This window comes from Ursus americanus, chromosome 26, assembly GCF_024610735.1.
Source record: "Ursus americanus isolate L20-20 chromosome 26, mUrsAme1.1.p, whole genome shotgun sequence".
Taxonomy (NCBI): domain Eukaryota; kingdom Metazoa; phylum Chordata; class Mammalia; order Carnivora; family Ursidae; genus Ursus; species Ursus americanus.
In genome coordinates, this window is record NC_142152.1 from 7,102,690 (window position 1) to 7,120,722 (window position 18,033).

The 18,033-nt window shown below is 42.9% G+C and overlaps 1 protein-coding gene across 1 annotated transcript in view; it reads right to left on the reverse strand.

The window, feature by feature from the left end:
• The window catches only part of CCDC175 (coiled-coil domain containing 175), a 74,011-nt gene extending 56,180 nt beyond the window's left edge, over positions 1 to 17,831 (reverse strand). The window contains exons 1-7 of the mRNA XM_045810365.2: positions 17,666 to 17,831; positions 15,368 to 15,453; positions 13,451 to 13,562; positions 9,417 to 9,552; positions 6,722 to 6,950; positions 4,860 to 4,982; positions 2,074 to 2,183 (exon numbers count right to left, since the gene is read on the reverse strand). Coding sequence (XP_045666321.2) covers positions 2,074 to 2,183; positions 4,860 to 4,982; positions 6,722 to 6,950; positions 9,417 to 9,552; positions 13,451 to 13,562; positions 15,368 to 15,453; positions 17,666 to 17,822 — 953 coding nt within the window. The 5' untranslated portion in view covers positions 17,823 to 17,831. The remainder of the gene's footprint in view (positions 1 to 2,073; positions 2,184 to 4,859; positions 4,983 to 6,721; positions 6,951 to 9,416; positions 9,553 to 13,450; positions 13,563 to 15,367; positions 15,454 to 17,665) is intronic.
• Between the last annotated feature and the right edge of the window lie 202 nt (positions 17,832 to 18,033).

Below are 18,033 nucleotides of genomic sequence, written 5' to 3' on the forward strand. Positions count from 1 at the left end.
TTTCTCCTCAATATGTGGACCTCAAAAAAAGTGACAAGCTTGCAAATTAAAGATTTCATGGGGGGAAAATTAAAGCTCATAGATTAATAGGAAGACGAATTTGTGCAAATAATTAGTTTAGTTTCTTGCATAATTTACTCTTAAAGAATCTTTTTTTTTTTTTTTAAAGATTTTATTTATTTATATGACAGAGAGACAGCCAGCGAGAGAGGGAACACAAGCAGGGGGAGTGGGAGAGGAAGAAGCAGGCTCCCAACGGAGGAGCCCGATGTGGGGCTCGATCCCAAATGCCGGGATCACGCCCTGAGCCGAAGGCAGACACTCAACGACTGCGCCACCCAGGCGCCCCTACTCTTAAAGAATCTTATAGACTATTATAAAACAGCACTGTTTGACTCTTCAAATCTACCAACCAAGATTTAGGTGCCTTTTCCCACCTCCATAGATACAGAAAATGAACTGAAGGAGAAAATAAAAAGAATGTAAGAGTTTTCTTTTAATTTGCTTGGTACTAAAGAGGAAAAAGTACAGTTTTATTAATAACGAGGAGGGTAACCTAAAACTTCAATCACCAAATTAATCAAGTGTACTTTTCCTCAGGGAGATTCCATATGAATGAAAACTCTTGAAAAGCTGGGACTGAAAAAAAAAAAAAAAGATGTGCCATGAAAAATAAATCAATGAGGGGTGGCTGGGTGGTTCGGTCAGTTGAGTGTCTGCCTTTGGCTCACATCAGCATCAGGTCATGAGTCCTGGGATCCAGCCCCACATCAGGCTCCCTGCTCAGCGGGAGTCTGTTTCTCCCTCTCCCTCTGCTGCTCCCCCTGCTCGTGCGCGCGCTCTCTCTCTCAAATAAAATCTTTTAAAAAATAGATGAATCCCCATTTCTTTCTTGAATATATTTAAAACAAATTACCGAACATGAAGACTGTTTATAAATAAAACTTCATCAGTGTAGCAAGGTTTTCAATAACTCCTAGAAATAACTTAAGAGCTAATCTGTATCTTCCTCCATGATTATCTGCTAGTTTTTCTTTAAAATATTTATGAACTGAAACTATTAAATCACTTTCAAAGAGATTTTTTTTTGTTCTGAGTTTTAATTGTAGTATTACTTGAGCTTTTATACTTATTAACCTGGCACTGAGTACAAAGATTATTGCTTATCTTCTGGCCAGATGTTAGGAGAATAGCACTGTATTGTGCTATTGCTTTTTTAGAAAATATAATTTTAATTACATTTGATCCTATGTAGGAATAAGCCATATTATAACAAGATTCCACTTGTGAAGTTACTCGCCTTTTGGGGAATCTACTCAAGTCCAAAATTTGTCTTTTAAACTGTGAGCAGAACCTGGGGGTAGGCGTGGAAGCCATATGGGTGCTAGTAAGACCCCACCTTCCTTGTCAGAGCTGGGCCAAACACCTCCTGATGAGAAATCTGGGAATTCTGGAAGAAGTCTGTGGGTCAATCTCCAAAGATAGATGGATCTGCAACAGGTAAACTCAGAGGGTTTGGAGGGGCCATGCTTAGCCATGGGCTCACCAAGGACAGAACGTTGTATGCAGATAAAGACAGAATGAAACACGAACCCCACAAGGAAGCAGAGACTGTTTGCCTTGGGGTGGGTAGATCTCCTCAAGTTTATGGTTCCTGTTCTGTGGGTAAAAGTTTTTGCCCTGAAACTTCCTTGTATTTTCTAAGTTCTGTAAGTTCCCCTTGACTAAGAACAACAACTGTCATAGCAAAGGCAGGTGAGCCTTATAGGAGGTCCCACGAATGCCTTCCCCTGGGGGCATATTTGTCTGTAGGGAATCAGGAACTGAAATGAGAATAATTCATTCCAAAGAGTCCCTCCCTTTTCCTAAAGTGACTGTATCATTCTCAATTTTTTTGTCTTGATCATCTGAAAGACTGGTTAATTTGCAAATGAAGAGGTGGTTTTATAAAGCTATCACAAATTTTAATAAATTAAGAGAATATAGTTTTCATCTAATAGTAAAGATCTTTTTTTTTTTTTAATGAAAGAAACATCTAGAAATGCTTCAGTAAAAATCAGGTATCAAACTTACATTTTATCCTCCAGTACCTTACAGGAGTTCTTCGTTTCTTCGAGATCTTGTTCCCAATGTCTTATTGATTCTTGTAGTCGTGCTATCTCTAAATTGTGATCACTAAGAACCTATTGAAAATTCAATAAAATGGCATTCAATTGTCACCAAATGATTCACGACAGTGTTTGATTCACTAAACATTCCTGTATTACCCATTAAACTTTTACCTTGGGGGGTATCCTTTAGCTAAAATAAAAAACAATCATTAAAATGGTTTCTTCATAAAACAAACCTAGGCAGAAATAATCCTGAAATCATCGGGAAAAAGACCCGACATTTTGGAGCGAGCACAACGAAATACGGAAGCAAGAATGTGAAAACTATAAAAACAACTTTCAAGATATGAATTCATTTCGACTACCTTTAAAAAAATACTAAACAAATCTATGTTTTCATAATCATCTTCAAAATATTCTAGGATATTAGAATGAGGATTACAAAAAAGTAAAAACAAATTACTTTGAGAAATATGCTTATATTGAAGAGAATTTTTCTTAATATTTAATCAGTATTTCAGAAATGCAACACTTGGGTACTATGATAAAATGTCAGCATGACTTAAAAGAATGAATATGAACGGAGAAAATTCATATTGGAAGTTAGCTTTGCAATGCAGTTTTGGAATAAAGAAAAGGGAAGGCAAGGGGCACCTGGGTGAGTCAGTCATTTAAGCGTCTGACTCTTGATCTCAGCTCAGGTCTTGATCTCAGGGTTGTGAGTTCAAGCCCTGTGTTGGGCTCCACACACAGCATGGAGCCTACTTTAAAAAAAGTAAGAAGAAAAGGGGAGGCAAACATTTATAGAGCCTTGGGTCTGCATTTCAGCTGTAGGGGAGGATGGAGGGGAGAGCAAGCTGATCAGCCTTGAAGACCACAGACAGATTGTGTAATGCCATCTAGCCCTACACATCAGTGTGAACTCAGAGAAACACCTGTGGGGGGCACAGAGTGGCTCCCATTCTTACCAGGTGAGACAGGTGGCCGATAGCTCCCCCGGGTATTTTTTGCCTCCACTTCTGGGTCATAACTAGTTTCAGAGTCAACAAGGGTCTGAAATCCTAGAACTGCCATCGACGTGAGCACAGTGTCTAAAAGATTAGGGGCTGTATGCTGAAGGCCTGTCAGGCCCCACCTCGGGCACCCCTTGCCCTCAGTCCTTCCTGCCCTGGACGTGTTGGCCACCTTGAGAATCACACACCATTATCCTTTTCTGGCAACGTCACCTCAGCTTGACCGGGCTGCAGGGTCGTCAAACCACAAGCAGCCCACAAGGATTAACCTGAGATTCCTTGCTATCTCAGTCCACAGCCAAACTGTGTTTTCTGATCTCAGGTGGTAACAACCCTAACAACCACCTTCACCAAATATAAAACACTCAGCTAAAAGCCTTACTGGCATGACCTTGCTTGAGTTCCAGCCCTTTGAAGCAGGCAATGTTATTACCCCATCTTATAGGTGAAGAAACCTCAGCTTGGTAGAGTTAAAAATGTGAACCCCAGGTTTCTGAGACGCTCCGTTTGTGATTTAAACGCTATTCACCTCTGGTAAGGTGGGGTCGGCGTGGGCACGTTAGCTCGTGGGAGGCCGAGAGGACACTGGAGGTGAGTTTATCCCTGTCACCTTCCAGCCTTGCATAACGGTCTTAGAGATCTTTGGAGAACAGGTAAAGGAATATATTACTGTATCCTCCCAAGCTGGGTGGGTGGAGTACCTTATGGTTTATGAGGCCCAAACCAGAGATAGAACTTGGGCCTGCAGATAAAGTCTATCCGATATAACCCCTACGTTCTCCTTTGAGACTCGCCTCACTCATGCTTCCCTACTATACGGATATTTAAGAAACAGCGATCTTTTTAAAGGCACATACTGGGGAGAACTTTTGATTCCACTAATGTTCTATAATTGGACATCACAATAGACACACTGTAACTAGGACAATCAGAACCACCCTCTAAAAAGTATAATGGAATTAACTGAGTATTCTGATAAAAAGTGTGATGTTTCTGGTAAGAAATGTGAGGACTGTTGCCCCATATAGTTTTACATATAATTCTCAATACAGACGAAATACACCAGAGACTCATTAGTTCGACTCATTGTGATAGAGGATTGGTAGGCGTTTCTGTCTTAATTCATACAGAAGTGATTCTACCATTAACCTCGCCCATTAAAGTCACCTCCATAAGCTTCCATTTCCTTATCTTTAAAATAAGGGTAATCCTCACAAAATATTTATGAGTGCTGGCTTTCAATCAATGCTATCAATTTTTAAAAATAGAAGGGGAGAGCTCCGAAGTATTTTCTAATTCAAACAAACAGTCCACTTTCCCTATCAATGCTCTTCAAAAGTAAGGAATTTGCCTGTGGCTATTCATTTGGGGGTGTACAGTAAACCATCCCACAGAGATGTGACATATGGTTCTGTGTGCATTTGGTCAGTTCTGAGCGCTTTTTAAAAACTCGTTTTTAAAATATTTTGGTCCATCAAATGCAATTTGTGCCTAAGGCATTCCAAAACTCCTTCTCTGACCATATTCCCGAAGGAGAAGAAAACATAGTTCCATTATAACACTTTAAATAAAGTGGCAGAAAATGTTAACATGACAAAAACATCATCTCATAATGGCATAAAGACGAATTAAAATTAGCTCCTTTAAAAAAGTACCTGCTATTGGTTATACCGAAGGCAGTGTCTATGTAGGAGCCCTGGACAGGCTTGAAAAAATACCCTGTACTCTTTCTTACCACTGTGTTGTCCGAAACGGTTTCTTTCATTTTTGACACTTTACGTTTTAATGTATCCAATTCTTTCTTCTTTTTATAAGTCTCCGTTCTCTTAAATTCACAGAATTTTTTATATCCTTCAATCTGTAGTGATAAACATGATAAACCAATCAAAAGAACTTATGAGAACAACAAAGTTTAGGAAATCTTTTTATTTTGTTAATCTAATTCATACTCAGGCTCAGATACCATAGTCGGTCTACCAACAAACAGCAACAAAAACACCCACCCCCACAAGGTTTGCTTGTGTTGCAACTTCACAAGAAAAACAGTGAACTACAGGGAATAAATGGTAATTATAAATGTCGAAATGGTTCATAAGAGCACTAAAACAACGATCATGAATAGCAGATTCTAGAAGCAACTGCCATCGTAGCCATTTCCTGGGAAAACACCGCAGCAACGGCCGCCAGATTTACAGTGCGCTATTAAGATCAGGAAAATCAAAGGAAAAAAATGACGAATGATCTGGAAATCTAAATTCACATTTTTTTTGTTGATGGGAAAGACAGCAGACTAAAAACGAAGTAAAAATCACTGAAGACGGGGCAGCTCACCATCTCGGACAACTTCTTATCATTCTACCAAAATCAAACATATTTTATGACTTGTCAGACCCAAGGAAGTGAGTCATCCTCTTATCAAATCAAACACATCAATGTATTTGGCAAAATGAATGATCAGGAACAAGGTAACTGAGTAATAAGGCCCGAGAAAGCATATTCAACTCTGTCCTAAAGAGTTAGGAAAACATACCTTTGGGTGGCTTTCTGTCAAAGCCATTGCCCCCAAAGTGTCTTATGAATGAACATGATCACGGTCAATCATCTCAGCACCAGGGCACCGCTGCATATGAATGGAACTTTGGGATTAACACATTTTGTTGAAAATCAGAATCCTGTGTCCATTTTTCAGCCAAAGACTTCTCCCAAGGTCTTGCGGTTATGGACATAATATCAGCAAAAAATATTTTGTGTTAGGGGAGAGCTTACAATTTGAAGACTCTGACAGCTGTAATAGTTTTTCCTTTCTCATAGGAAGTAAAGGAAATTAACAGGCTGTTACCCCAGCCTATCACGGGCCTTCAGTGAACATTGGTGGGTGCTACACAGGTTGTGAGCCCTAGCCCGTTTTCTGCATTACAGTCATGCCCATGCCCATCACGGACAGGGCAGCAGCAGGGACCCAACAGCAACTCTCATCAGGAGCAGGGCTGCTACACATGGGGGAGAAGGAAGACTGCCGGGAACACCTCCCATGGAGATAGCCCTGCCTCTCCTGGGGTAATGGAAGCACAGCAAAGAGGAATCATCACAAGCCACTCTGATGGTGAATTTTAATTAGCATAGCCTAGCAGACACCAAGATGCAGTGGTCATTCCCGTCCACTCTCCCAAAATTGCTAGTCTCAAAATACTCTTTTCTGTTGCAGCCCTTGGCTCTGCGTAGCCCTTCTGCGGGCTGCCCTGCTGGGAAGCATTCAGCAGCAGCCGAAGGCTCTCGCAGGGCGGAAGTCGCTGGTCTTGCCAGAATGGTCAGAGGCAACGGGATGCCATGAAAACAAGTTCCTTGTCCCTGTAGGGCTGCCTATGAGCACGGGGCCACCCCGGTGTTACAAAGCCCGTCACTCGTGTTCTTTCCCATGACCTGAGCTGCTATGCCACAATCAGCGTCTACCCCAAGGGGCTCCAGTGTGCTCGCGTCTCTGCTCTATTCCCATCCCACTGATCACAGAAGATACCGCACGGGACGCTTGCTAGAACTTCCTGCCCGAGATTCTATACAATTCTGTGTTTTTTTAAAAAAGTAAATCATGCCACTTACCTCTTCAGTCAATTTTTGTTTTCTTTTCAAATATTCCTCTTTGTCTTTTTCCAATTGTTCCTCTATTTCTCCGAGATGTTGTTTTTGCAATTCTATTTCTTTTCTCTCCAAGTTTATTTTGGTGTAAGTCTCATTGATGTAAACAGTGGCAGCAGCTTTTTCCTCCATCATGTGGTTGAGTGACAGCACTAACTTTTCATGCTTCTTCGACAGCTTCTCTTGCTCTTCACTAGGAGAAAAGAATGGTCGTGGCATGAAAGGTATGGCTTTTAGGAAAGGAATTTAAAGTCTGTTTGCTGAGAGGGAAATTGTAAGGAATACTTATTCTAGACTTGTATTTGTAATCAAACTTGGTTGAGAGGAGGACAGAAGGAAACACAAGCAGATGTCAATCCTGCAACTGTTTACCGCTGCGAAAATGTCATGTGGTCCTGCCTCACCCCACCCATCCCATTCCTGCTAGTAAATATGGGATGTTGTGGTTTAAAGTATGCAGTGATTCAAAACAGTTCTGAGCAGGTGAATGGACTCTGACCAAATGGTGTGGTAGGTAGCACTGCCGTAACTAGCTTTTCTGAGACACGCAATCAAGCCAAAGGAAGACAAACATCTCACCACCCCTCCAGCCACCTTCTGCTGCCCTTGCCCTGCAGGGAGAGCCCAGCAGAAAGCTAGCCTTCCTCTGGTGGACCGCAGTCAGGGAGGAGAGAGCGGAGTCTATCTTCACTGTTCAGAAGATGCTTGAAACCTAACTTGAACTCTTATCCTCTCCCAGCTGCAACCAAATTGGAGTTCAAGAGGACACATTCCCTTCACCTATCCACTGCTAGGCACATCCATCTGAGGAAAACCTTAAGATGGTGAGAAACATCCACCCCGGGGCTAACAACGCAAGACTGGAAGGAGGGACAATTGGTACCATTTCTAGATTTTTTTCTTTTTAAAAAGCTTCTACAATGTTAAGACCTTTTTCCTTTCTCTAATTTCCAGGGCTAAAGGCTTTACTTGTTCAGGGGGATTATATGGAAAGGCTTAGGAAAATAGAAACAGGTTGTTGGTAAGTTTATTTCCCACAGAAATGTAATTAAAAGCCCAGGATAGAGAGGGTCAGGTAATAGGTGCTTTGAGGGTCTAGGAGAGGAAGCCTTCTAAGAATGAGTCAACCTAAGGATTGAGTAGCCTCAGTGCAACTAAACAAAACAAGTCAAATTAAAAAACAACAACAACAAAAAAAACTAGGTGTATTGAGAAGAGAGCACTCAGAAACCGAACACACCCAAAGAGCTTGCTGTTTTGGGTCCAGGACAGGACCACCTGTCGGAGTGTTGGCATCCTGATGTACAGCTTTCTTTGAAGAATGGATGCCTGAGACTAGCTTGGCGATGCTAGCTCATGAAGCAGCCCTCCTTACGCTCGGCATTCGCCTTTCCGTAAAGATTTCTCCAGAGCAGGATTCACAAAGCGTGGTCAGGACCGGCAGCATCAGCATCACCTGGCGACTCGCTAGAAACGCGAATTCTAACTCCCACCCCTACACCTACTAAATCAGAAAATTGGGGTGCCGGGGAGCTTTCTGGTAATATTTGTTTTAATAAGCACTCCAAGTGGTTCTGACGCATCCTCACGTTTGAGAATCACGGGTCTGCAGAGGTGTGATGGTGCTGGCCGACTGACCGGTATCCGCATTGTGAATCCCCGAGAGGGGTGAGAATTCTCAAGCTTGTGTGATCATGAACTTTCTTTTTTCACGGAGCATCCCCCAGAACAGGTGATCCGAGGGCCTAACTGGAGAAAGGCGTCCCTGGGCCTCGAGGTCTCCACCTAATTCCTGATGCTTTGATATCCGGTGCGCCAAGCAACCTTCTGATCACTTTCGCTTCCCAAGATTTTTTTTTCTTTCATGGGGCCTCTTTCAGCATTTCTTCCCCTGACAAACTGACATTCCGATATTTATGCATTTAGTCTTACAAATCTGCTCATAATGCTGAGTTGTTCTTAAGGTTTTGGTTTTCCTTTCAGGATGTAGGTCTTCCTCCATGAGCTGCATAAACTCGAACTTGTAATCCCCATTTTACAGGCGGAGTAAAGGAGGCCCACGGGGTGAAGTCCTGGCACCACAGCTCAGGAATGAAGGAAAGAAACTAACAGGTGTTGGAATCTGAGCTACAGGCAGTTATATACATCACCTCATTTAATGACAGATAAGATCTGTAATTAATTCTCTGCTGGGAACCAAACCCATCCTCAGACCTCCCGTAGGTCATGGCTGAATACTTTTAAGAAACTAAACGAGAGACAACGTATCTGGTTTGATACTGTATTTACAATACAATATCCAGCCAGATTTCTTGCTTTAGTGGTTGGGGTTTGTAAACTTCCTTAAGTGGAAACTGCAAGCTCTGTGCGTCTCTACCTTTGGAGGTGACGTGTGAGTCCCACACAGTAGGTGCTGCTGGGAAGCTGGATGGTCTCTGAGGCTTCACAGGTCTCCTGACTGCAGTGGTTGAAGATTTTTTGGTCTCCGCCCCAGCTCTGCGCGGCCATCACACAGCCCTTGTCAGCCGGGGTCCTCTGCTCCTGGTGATGTCCCCCGCACCAGTTCAGACCAGAGGACAGACCCCTGAGGACAATTTTCACACTCCAGCCACAGACCCCAACTGCCGCAAGTACTGAATTAAAAACTAAGAATACATACCCTAGAGTTTCATTAATTCTTTTCAGATCGAGTATTCTCATCTTCGAAGACTTTATTTCCTCATTCATCCCTGTAATGTCCGTTTGTATCTGATTTATCTCAAAAAGATTTAATCTGCGCGCATCTCCGACACATTCTTAAAAGTGGAAATGTTACTAGGTTATTTGAGAAATGGCACACTTGATACGGACTTTCTAAATGATAAAAAAATTAGGTCTTTCTTTGAAATACTCTTTTAATTACGTTCCTGTAGCAGACGCCTCTAGCCCCTTGGGTCCCCTCAATCTTACGGATCCGTTATTTCCTTACTTCACCTGCTGCTCTAGTGACCCGCTTTTAATGGGCTCTCAATGACCTCACACTGGTGGGGCCTGGCAGCACCTCACTCCTGCTTATTCCACCTGCTTCTCACCTCCTGTCCAGGACCTCCTCGTCACCTCTACCATGAGACTTCTTTAGACATGCACACCGCGCACGTGTAACCCAAAGTGTGGGGGGCAGGCAAACACTGGACCCACGACGGGCCGGGAGAAGATGGAGCAGTGTGTCCTGGGGCACGTTGCCATGCTAAGGGGGTAGCGTTCACGGTGGTCAGCATCCTGTTGCTCCCCATATCCGCTCTCCCTTCTCCCTGCCTCGGTCTCCTTATCCTGCCCTCCTCCTCCTTGGGTTGTTCTCCCAAGTAATAGTGCAAAGGCCTCTGGCTCTGTTTTCTGGGGAGCTCGGTGTGTTAAAGAACCGATTATTCATCAACAAATAACAAATCAGAGTAATCACATAAGACTTCAGAGGTTTACCTCAGTGCGTGATAGATGGAAAAATGAATTCTTTAATACCAATGTTTAGAAGGTACTGGACTACCCATTTCTACACAAAAAATTCTCTAGACTAGCTGGTAGCTCCATCTGAGAGCTAGGTTATTTTTCCAAGGCTGCTTGTTAAGCTTGCTCATTGCAGCAGCACCTCCCAAACTTTTCTGTCTCAAAGATGCATATATATCACCTGGGGATGTTTTTGAAATACAGATCCTTTTCAAGATTTTATTTATGTCAGAGAGAGAGTACGCATGAGCGAGGGGAGGAGCAGAGGGGGAGGGACAAGCAGACTCCATATGGAGCCCGACATGGGGCTCGAACCCAGGACCCCGAGATCGTGACCTGAGCCGAAACCAAGAGCTGGACACTTAACCGACGGAGCCACCCAGGCTCCCCAAAATACAGATGCTGATGTAGTTCTGGGGTGGGCCTAGAGATTGTGTGTTATAACAGCCTTCAGATGCCGCTGAGCCAAGAACTAATCTTGGAATAGCAAAGCTTCATAACAGAAGACCAATCACATTTATGTGATGAAGTATTCAGTGTGTATCAAGAACCTCTTTAGCTAGCATGCTCTTTTCTTTTCCTTCTAAATATTTTTCCTGATGACAAAAGGAAGCCAAAATAGTCTTAATTCTGCCATCAGCACAGATTCTTCTAAGTCGTTTTTTTTTTTTTCTGGATGTAGAATTTATTGTATTTTCCCTGCCAAACGAGATTAACACCATGCATATTGTTTTACAACTATCACTCGGTGTCTAACTAGGACATAGAAATCTCATAAATTGAACTGGAATTAGTACGCCTGACCGCGGACTAGAGCAACGAGGGCCTGGATAGTAAAGAGAGAAGAGAACTCTACGGATTCCAGAGCCGCAGGTGTCAGGCGCAGCGACTACGCGCAGGGCTGAGACAGAGTTTGAGGAAGCCACACCTCCAGACCTGAGATCCAGGCCTCCTTGGGAAGGGCGGTGGCTCACTGGATGGCAAAGAAATTCGTGAGATGCTGGGCTGGTGGAACGCACGGAAATCTGGCTTCTGGCGGAATCGAGGGGACCTGTCCGCAGGGAGTTGCCACACTTCAGGTCTCACTGCAAAGCCATCCAAAGAGTGCCAGGAAAGCTGCTCCCAAGCTGGAGCCTCCCTGGGAGCACCACGAAGCTGCCCCAGGGGAACCGGAGGAAGCTGCCGGCTCTGCGGGAGGCTGACGTGGAGCAGCCGTGTGCACCGCAAGAGCTGGCCAAGCGGAGCACCCTGGGGCCGGAAAGCGAACCCCTTTTCCCTCCAGTATCCTTCCAGTGCTCTCTCTTGACAAAGCTTAACATTGTGTGGGCTGGTAAAGGGGGAAATGACAGGGCCCCGGTCTCTCAACACGGGACAGCAGTGAGGGTAGATTGGGAGCTGCAAGGCAATACATGGGGAACTGGAACACCGACCTAGAAAGTGTTCTGCTGCTGTCGCTTTCGCTTTCGTTAGTTTTTAATTTAGACCACTGGGTGGGGGAGAGGGAGGTTAAAGGGCAATAAGCTTTGGAGCTGTGGGGGAGTTGTTCTACATTGAGCAAGGGAGCAGACCTTTGTATTCTCATGGGGACTGCTCCCTGAACGTGGGCCGCACCATGGAGACCGTGGACCAGGATGGGGCAGGGGGAGGTGTCAAGCCTTTGTCTCTTGTGCCGGGCAATTCCGGTAGAGGACCTGGGCTGTGAGCCTCAGCCAACACTCTGGCAGCTGGGGAAATGAAATCGAACCCTTACCTTACACCAAACACCAAATTTCAACAAAAATGAGTCAAAAACCTAAATGTCAGAGCTAAAACTATAAAACTCTTAGAAGAAAACATAGGAGGAAATCTTCAAGGCACCGGATTTAGCAATGATTTCTTGGAAAGGACACCAAAAGCATAGGCAACAAAAGAAAATATAGAGGAACTGGACTACATCAAAATTTAAAACTTTTGGGGGCACCTGGGTGGCTCAGTTGGTTAAGGGTCTGCCTTTGGCTCAGGTCATGATCTTGGGGTCCTGGGATGGAGCCCCGCATTGGGCTCCTTGTTCAACAGGGAGTCTGTTTCTCCCTCTCCCTCTGTGCTTACTCTCTCGCTCTCAAATGAATAAATAAAATCTATTAAATTTAAAACTTTTGTGCATCAAAAGCCAATATTAACAGTGAAAAAGCAAACCATGGAATGGATCAAAATATTTGCAAGTCATGTATCTGAAAAAGGGTTAATATCCAGACTCTATGAGGAAGAATTCCCACAACTCAATAACAATTAAACAACCCACTTAAAAGATGAACAAAGGACCTGAATAGATATTTCTCCAAAGAAGATAGGCTGATTACCAATAAGCACATGAAAAAATGCTCAACATCACTAGTCATTAGGGAAATGCAAATCAAAACCATGATACTAATTCACACCCACTGGGATGGCTATATCTAAAAAACCAAAAACAACAGAAAAGAACAAGTGTTAACAAGAATGTGAAGAAATTGGGATGCTTGTGCATCGGGGTGGGAATGTGAATTACAGCAGCCACTATGGAAAACAGTATGGCAGTTTCTCAAAACTTAAAGTACCATATGACCATACAGTCCAGCAATTCCCTTCTGCATCTATGCCCAAAAGGATGGGAAGCAGGGACTCAGACAGATATTTGCACCATCATGTTCATAACAGCTTTGTTCACAATAGCTACAGATGGAAACAACCCGAGGGTCCATGAGTGGACGAACAGATACACAAAGCACGGTACGCACGTACAGTGGAATACTGGTCGGCCTTAAAATGAAGGAAAATTCTGACACGTGCTACAACGTGGGTGAATCTTGAAGCCCTGTCCAGTGAAATTAGCCAGTCACAAAAGGACAAGTATATGATTCCACTTCTATGAGTAACTATAATCCCCAAACCTACAGGGAGAGAAAGAATGGCGGTGTGGGTGAGTTAAGCGGCCTAATTTAATGAATAAATACCAATTTGGAATGGGCTGATCCAAATATCATTAGTCTATTTCGAAACTAAATTCTATAAATTCAAGTTTTATATATATCATTTCCACTTAAAATGTAAGGGAAAATTATTATAGATCTTTGTGTTGTGTACCCTTTCTAGCTATATTTTGACATGAACTAACTATTAAAGTTGTCTTGTTCCAAGTAGTAGGCTCTATTTTCTTATAAGATAAATTTCTATGGTTGATAACCTTAAAAGTACCTTCCAATTCTCTGCCAATGCTACTGGGGAGAGTTTCCAGTAGAAAATACAGTCTGCTGAGCTCCATGCTTTCAATTTCCAGGAGATCAATTGTGGCTTTTCTCATTTCTTCCTGAAAATGTAAATGACATATTTAAAAAGTTAAGGCATTAAACTAATAAAACTTATTTCCTAAGCAATGTCCTATTAGAAATATTTCAGTGATCAAACGTTGATTTCCATTCAATACCTTCTGCTCTAATTTTTATTTGGAATAGAAAGTGTGAAAAATCACTCTTCTATAATCAGTTTTTAAGATAAGTCATTGTTAATTTATCTTCTAATCGGATTTTCTTCTCAGAAATCTTTTCTTATGTTTCCTGTATGCAGTTTCAATCAATTTAAAAGGAGAGACTCCAACAAAAAGAGTAATGCTGAGAAAAGAAGCTACTTAATTAAAAGATGGAAAATGTCTATAAAAATATGCTTAGGTATAAAGAGAACAGTATTTTTTTAATACATACCCACATAACCAAACAAATAGTTTGGTGGGGATTTTTGTGCTTTGTTTTTTTGGTGGGGCTTATTTTAAAAAAAGAAAACCATCCAAAAATCTGTTAGGGGAAAAAATAGATAAATCATCTCTTAAATAAATGGTCCTAACAGCTATAGTTCTTCTATGACCTGATAAATTGCCATTATATTTTATGAGTAATAAAACGCAGATCACATAATTGTACATATAGCATGATCACTTTTCTATAAAAAAAATAAAATTCAATACAGGCATCACCTATTCCCTAGAAGTAGGAAAGACATTCATTAAAGTGTTAATTATGATTATTTTAGGGTGCTGGGATCATGGTGGTTTTTACTTTCCTCCTTTTACCTGTCTATTTAAAAAAAAAAATTCCAGGGTAAATATTCAGTCTTTCAGAATAGTGAAAATTTGTTGCTTTATAAGAGGGAGGGATTTATCTCTAAGAGATTTCACAGCTCAGATATTACATGGAGACCTACTAGATACTTTAAGAAGCCACACGAAATATTCTGACCCCTTAAACCTGGGAGGAAAACCTAACTCCTAGAACAAAGCAGAGGAAGGTTTCCACGGGGCCAAGCGCAGCACCGCACACGTACCAATCCCAGGCTTTACGCACGTGTGCTCGAGTAACTGGGATTATAAAGCATCACGCCGCAGTAAGCATCCACATCGATGCAGAATCACAGAGAAATATCAAGGACATGAACTTTCTCAGCAGCCTGTAGACTCAAACTCATTTACTTTACAGCCACATTTCTACAATTGTAGATATTTGATATGCAGCCGATTCTTCAAAATTTTAAATCAAATGAAGAACCCTCCCCCTTCTGACCCCACTGGGGAAGCATCGTAAACATCATCAGGGCCACGTAGAGACACGTGCGTGACACTTCAAAAGGAAATTCCTTAAGTACTTCTTTGATGGGGCCCAGTGAGTATAACAGGGTCGGTTTGTTTTCACTGACCAGCACTGTCTACTTAGTGGAACAGGTGTCAAATCATCCTTCAGCAGTCATGTAAGAAACTGCTTACAGAGAACTGAGTGGATAGGCACCGTGCACGGCTTGTATATTGCGGACAAGCGTTTGCCCCGTGGCCCACCCCTTCATGGCGCTCCGCTAGCACCAGCACTGCTCTCCTAAGCGGGCTCGCCCTCCCTCATCCACAGCACGGGTCCTTAACGCAGGGATCTTCGTGGAAAGTCACGCAGCGCTCCACAGGTCATCGACACCGGTGCTAATGCTTAGTGAATTGAGATAAACATTTTCTTTGCTCAGGATAAATGTTTTCTCTATTCATCTATTCAACTATCTTGAACAGAGCTGGTGCTAAATTAAAAGTTGATAAATAAGTGGAAGATTGAAAAAAAATAGCTCTTATAGATAATACAATACCAATTTCTTAACAGCAATAGCAATGTCCTTAAGAAAGGTCCTAGCTTCTTCATTGCATTTAAAATAGTCACTTTGCAGTGATTGTTCTGAAAAAAAAGAAAAAAATTAGAAAATAAAGATCTCTTATTCTTTTGTCCAAATCCCATTTAACCCTTTAGATCTACCTCAAATGCCTGCATAGCTGAAAATTCTATCTTCTATCTCTGAATTCCTATAGTACTTAGTATGAATCTCTTCTGAGCGTATTTCCTAATTCATAGTATTCTTATATATACCATAGTACACTTAGGTATATATTTAATGTTTCTTGAGGACAAACTCTTTTTGATATTCCATCTTTGCATCTCTCGTGGAAGAAAGAAGGAATCTATATAGAATAGGACCAAAAATTCAATAAATATTTATGAAAGGAATAAATCTAACATTCCTATAATGCAGGTTTGAGAATGTTTTCATAGTATATATATTCATATTTGTATACATGTAAATATAATATTTTGCAAAAAACCCACTCAATTAACCATTTCAAAGTCCCTTATGTCATTTTTACTTCTGTGCCAATATTTAAATCCTGGGATGAGAGTAAAGATCTGTAAAACCGGCAGGTGTGAGGTAGAGAGACTCTTCATATGTCAATATATATTCATTGACATACAAAGGGTGTCTCCTTTCCCTCACACGCTGTAAGTAGGAAGCACATGAGAGGCTTATGAAAGGTTAGCAATGGTAATGAAGACCAGATACATACCAAATGGAAAGAAAGAAGGGGGGAAAATGGACAAAAGGAGGAGAGAGAACAGAGGAAGCTATACTTACTTTGGCTCTGGCCCCACTGAGTTACCTGGACTTTGTCCAAATGAATTCCAGGCCTGCATCTTCATGTGTGGGGTAAGTTTCATGAGATTACTGCTTTACACGCGTTATCTAAGTTGATTACTATAATCTTATGATGACTCGCATTTCACAGCTGAGAAATCAGACTTTTGAGGTTATGTCATATGTTCAAGGTCACAGAGCCCATCACTGAGAGTCTAGATGCAAACACAGTGTGACTCCAGAGTCCTTGGCCTTAATGGCTATACTCACCCCTCAGAAGAGTAAAAAAACAATTTCTGCCCTCAGTTCCAGAGAATTCTCTTAATGAACTAAGCTCTCAAACCAGGTGAAAATCAGTTACTGAGTTTGCAAGCAAGCCTGTGTTAGGAAGGGACAGGCCTTGCCTGTTACCGCCTTCCCCTTCTTCTAATGGAATGAATGAGCACAAGGTGTTCCCACTTGCAAATGGGCTAGAGAGCTGCATATTTTCTAACTCCCACAAGAAGCTTAATGAAGTTTTTTTCCTACAAAAAACTTTGAGAATCCAGAAATTATTAGCAGAAAAATATTTGCACAGAAGTACTGGTATGAAATGCACATACTGATTAAGTATGAAGAGAGTTCAAGCCCCTAGCTCCACCCTGGCCAATGATAGTGACTCATTTAGGTCTCTTTGGTGGTTACCATTCTTCACGATAGTACTCACGCAAGCCTATCTCACAGAAACTGAGAAGTTAAATTGGTAGGTCTAAGAAGACAAACAGAAATAATCCCGAACTAACAGTAACACTATAATAGAAATCAATACGATTACTCTGAAACCATAAGATGTTGCTAGTAAAGCAAGGAGATGCTTTGTTGTTTGGCTTAAATGGTTTATGAGCTAAACAAGAAATGCCCTTTCTTGGACCATATCTTACCTTAAACTTAGGTTCCTTGATTACAGGTTCGGCTTTCTAACTGAAGAAGCATTTTAACCTGGCCCCATCCAAGGTGATCATGTTTGCATCTCCTAAATACCCTTGCCTAATTTTCCTTGTCTAATACAACAGGAGCTTCTTAAACACTCCCTTTGTTTGCCTGTTAAATTCTCCACTTTATCATGACAAAATGTTGGAGAAAGTAAACTTGCAAAGAAAAGAAGGGAAAAGCTGAAATTAAACGCGTAATCTAAATGCAGGTGGGCATCCCAGTCGCAGGCAAATGGCAGTGGCGTAAGAGTCCAGGCTTTGCCTGGAGATTGTCACCAGTTGCTAGCGCGAGCTGGGCCGAGTCACTCCAGTGGAGTGACTAGAGCGGGAGAGCTGAGCCCTGGGTCCCACCGCGCCGCCACTCTCTTCCCCAAGGAGTCTGAGACGGCTCTGCCTTAGCCTGAGACACCCCGGGCTCCCACAGGAAGGTCCCCGCTGAACCCCCCCGCCCAGTGCCGGCTAGGTGCCACCTCCGAGGAGCCGTCCGTCCCGGCGCCCGCAGACTTCTCACCCACAACAAAGAGCTGCTCCAGCGCCGCGGTCGCCACCGAGGAGCCCAGGGAGGAGGGAAAGGTGCATAACTCCAGGGAGGGGCCGGTGGAGACGGTGACCGCCCGCAGCGCCTTCTCACTGAACCCCAGCTCCCGGGACCAGGAGCTCAGGGCCATCTTATTGCTCCTGCGCGGTGCGCTCAGGCCTGAAGCCAGGACGGCCGGTTGCCACGGGCAACAGAGACGCCGAGGCCCCGAGCGCCACCTGGGGTGGGTGCCTCCAGGTTCTTTTAACATCAGCCGTAATGAAGCGCTCCCGGAGGGCGGGGTCGCTCTCCCGCCGTCCTTTCCGCCTTCCGTCCGCCCGCGTGTCTTAGTTCCGGTCCTG